Source organism: Acomys russatus, chromosome 7, assembly GCF_903995435.1.
Source record: "Acomys russatus chromosome 7, mAcoRus1.1, whole genome shotgun sequence".
NCBI lineage: Eukaryota > Metazoa > Chordata > Mammalia > Rodentia > Muridae > Acomys > Acomys russatus.
In genome coordinates, this window is record NC_067143.1 from 378,374 (window position 1) to 382,520 (window position 4,147).

General features: G+C 39.5%; 1 protein-coding gene across 1 annotated transcript; it reads right to left on the minus strand.

Annotated features, from left to right (window-relative positions):
* Window positions 1-622: 622 nt before the first annotated feature.
* On the minus strand, window positions 623-1,032 carry LOC127192052 (thioredoxin-like). Its single transcript, XM_051149391.1, has one exon. The coding sequence runs from the start codon at window positions 1,027-1,029 to the stop codon at window positions 685-687; it is 345 nt and encodes a 114-aa protein (XP_051005348.1). The 5' UTR covers window positions 1,030-1,032; the 3' UTR covers window positions 623-684.
* Between the last annotated feature and the right edge of the window lie 3,115 nt (window positions 1,033-4,147).

The window sequence follows — 4,147 nt, forward strand, 5'->3', positions numbered from 1 at the left end:
GACATAATGAATTTAGACCGTCAGAACAGCTAAAGCAGCTCAATGAAAGCATCTAAAGTGTTTAATTAACAGTCTTCAGAACTAAATGATAAGCAATATAAAATGAAAACATCCTAAATGGAAATAGCTGCATTGTTTTAGAAGTTTTTCCTAATTAGAATAGTCTATGAAGCCGGGCTTGGTGGCACACGCCTTCAATCCCAGCACTCGGAGGCAGAGGCAGGCGGATCTCTGTGAGTTAGAGGCCAGCCTGGTCTACAAAGTGAGCCCAGGATGGCCAAGGCTACACAGAGAAACCCGGTCTTGAAAAACAAACAAACAAAAAAGAATAGTCTATGACTATTTTTAAAAAGTAGACAACATGACAGAGGACATTTAAAATCATGTATAACTTCACCACTCAAAGATTATACATATTAATTAATATTTCTTTTATATTTTGAGATTATAGTATAATTATGTTATTTCACATTTCCTTTTTTCTCTCCAATCCCTTCCATACACTACTCCCTCTTTCAAATTCATGGCATCTTTTTTTTTAAAAGGGTAGAATTAATATTTTATTGTCATTTATAATCAGATGGCAGTTGGGTATAGACTCTCCACACTTCATAGATTTTTTGCAAATTAAAAAAGTTACAGGATTTAAACAGCTGCTGGCTGGTTAGGCTTTCTAGGACCTGATTAGGCAAACTCAAGAATAGTGGCCTCAAGCTTTTCCTTGTTAGAGCCAGAGAATTCACCCACCTTTTGACCCTTTTTGTAAAACTGGAAGGTTGACATGCATTTGACTTCACAGTCTGCAGCAACATCCTGGCAGTCATCCATGTCTATGTCAAGAAACACCACACTGGAATACTTTTCACAGAGGGAATGAAAAAAGGGCTTGATCATTTTGCAAGGTCCACACCACGTGGCAGAAAAGTCCACAAATATAAGCTTGTTTCCAGCAGTGGCCAGGGCCTCCTGGAACGCTTCCTTGCTCTCGATCAGCTTCACCATTTTGGCTGTTGCAGGAAGGGACCACATGAGTTTTTGCAGAATCCAATGGAAATGGATTCGAGATGCCCAATGGAGCTTGCCAAATTCATGGCATCTTAAAAAAAAAAATACACACACACACACACACACACACACACGCACACACACACACACACACACAAGTATAGCCTGCTCAGTCTGTATAATGTTATTTATTTATTTTGTATTATGTGTATGAGTATTTGACTTGCATACATGTATGTGTGTCATGGGCATTCATGATGCCCATGCAGTTCAGAAGAAGGCTTGTCCTCTGGATCCCCTGGAACTGGAGTTAGGGGTGGCTGTGAGCTGCCATGTGAGTTCTGGGAATTGCTGGGACCTTTATTCTTCACATGTTTTTACACTTCTCAGTAAAATTGAAGCATTCCAAATATGTTCATTGTTAGTCATATGTTTTTCACTTATTAATGGAGAATGAGGTCCACAATGCATGAAGCACTTAAATCTTAAAATCTTGCAGTTTAGTGACTGGAAATGGCTCAGTGGTTAAGAGCACTGGTTGATTGGGTTCCTTTTCTTCTCTTCTTTCGTATAAGGTTGATTGTCCTACAATGGAAAATCAACATCCATACAGTAAAGCCACCATCCTTTTGCCTAGCCCTATTCATTCAAAGTTTAATCCTGTTTCCATCAGGCATCTGAATGATTGAAGTTGGATGGTTGTTGCTATAATTCTTAATTTTATGTCAGTTTAGAAGGAACTCAATTTTGAGACTGTTTCTCCCTCATCACATGTGGGTAAAGAAGAGTCACTTTAGGGTTTGAGATTTTGTCTTAGAATAGTAGAAATAAGAATGAGACCATTTATCACTATTAACATGGAGGCAGCAGGCCACACCTCCTAATAGTGCCACTCCTCATGGGCTAAGCATTCAAACACATGAGCTTATGTGGGCCATACCTATCTAAATTACCTCTTGGGGTGACATACTTTAGAGAGATCTCTTGTTTTAACACAGATGGCAGTGTGTACTAAAGTACTACTGGTGGAGAGAATGGCAAACCACAATGGAAGTTCACATTTGCACTAACCATCTGCACTACCAAGTCTGATGATAATGTAGACAGTGTAGTCACATAATCTGGTCTGCTGAAGGCAAATCTCTAGGGCCCCAGGTCACTATACCACATGCAAGCATCATGAAGGAGATGGACCACTGAAGCTAGTGCAAGGTAGTGTGCCAGCGGTGCTTAGGGCTGAAATGCTCAATATAGACAGTGGAGGGACTTGGAGTTGGCACAGTGGTAAATTGTACTTATTGCTCCTATGAGGACTCGAGTTCAGTTCCCAGTACCCACATGGCCTCACAAGCATCTATAATTGGCAGGATCCTTGCATGCAGAAAGGGCCTATGGTAAGAAAGTGAGCTTCCTGGAGGCAGCCAAATATTTTTGTATACCTGAAGAAGGGGTTTAACCTGGTGAGATATGGATCTCAGGGACTTTGACTCTGGATCACTTCTTACTGCTGATATGTCTTTCCATGCTTGACATTGCTGTATCTCTCATGGCACAGAGAAATCATCACTGTCTATGCTTTGATGTAATTGCTTCACTCTGTTGGGCAGATTCCCTATAGATCAATTTGAAGATATGTTTTCATGAAATAATACTGTTTAGGTGAATTAATAATATTTTAATTCCTCATACTGACTTTATAGCATTCCTGATTTGATTCAAGTAACCTTAATCCCTTTTCCCCTGCAGAATAGCAAAGACTGCATAAAGAGTCTGTGAACCTTCACTTTTCACTGGCATGTGAACTGCACTAGGGAGAAGAGCAGGCTTGGGAATGTTTTATGAACAAGAGTCAACATTTGCTCTATGTTCAGAGATGAGGTCACCAGTAGATAGTTATGGATAGAAAATAGATAAACAACTAATTGTGGAATGAAAGACAGATAGAGACATTACTTTAAACTTATAATGAGCTCATAGAGCTAAAACATAGTTAAAGTATGTTTAGTTAGGTGTGAGTTTTTTTTTTAAAGATTTATTTATATATTATGAATACAGGGTTTCACCTACATGAGTGCCTGCATGTCAGAACAGAGCACCAGATCTCATTACAGATGGATGTGAGCTACCCTGTGGCTGCTGGAAATTGAACTCAGGACCTTTGAAAGAGCATCCAGTGTTCTTAACCTCTGAGTCATCTTTCCAGCCCTAGGTGTGAGTCTTATAGGAAATACATATAAACAGTAAACCTGCTATAACCCCTTGGACCCTGTTAACTGTAAACCATGCATGCTAGCTTATGACATGAAAAAATGTTGCTCGAAACTCTCAATGAGCTTGTGGAATGTAAAGATAGATAAGTAGTATTTAGTTAAATATGAGTCTTAATGGAAAAACATGTAAGCAATAATCCTGATGCAATTACATTTTTTTAGGTAGTTACATCTATCTTTATGGTAATTGCTTTTATGACTGTGAGGTAATTTTTCTTCTGACATAGAGGACTTTGCTTTAGAGTGTATAAAAGGAACCAAGAAATAGTAAGCATTGAACCTTTACTCTATCCACCAACTCTCTCTCTCTCTGTGTGTGTGTGTATGTATGTAAAGTTGTTGGAGTCACTTGAGCTGACTCCATCTACTAAATGTGTAGGTGTATGTGTATGTATGTATAAAACTGTTAGAGCTTGTTGATCACGGCTTTGCTCTATCTAGCAGCTGTGTCTGCATGTCTGTATGCGTGCATGTATGCATGTGTATGAGTGAAATGTTGGAGCCTGCTTTGCTTCATCTATTGAGTGTGTGTGAGTGTATGCATCTCTGTCTGTCTGTCTGTCTGTCTGTCTTTCTCTCCAACTCATGAAGCATTAAAAAGGCCCAGGCTCCTCACAGAAGGTGTGAGAAAGAAGAGAAGGAAGTAGGTTATGAGATATGAAAAAATGTGACTTTTATAAGGCTTGTGCTCTGTGAAAATACACTAGAGGTAGACATCAGAAAGGCTGGTCTTGAAGAAGGGAAAATTTTGCTTCTCCTTTCTTAAACCATGTCTCAAGATTCACACAGGAGAGTTGGTGCAGGCTAAGATGGGGTGAGGAGGGACCTTCATACTAAAGACAGGGGTGGCACAAAGCAGGCTAGTAGTACCT

Coding starts and splice junctions, on each gene's coding strand:
- LOC127192052 (XM_051149391.1), bottom strand. CDS start 1,029: ATGTGGTCCCTTCCTGCAACAGCCAAAATGGTGAAGCTGATCGAGAGC.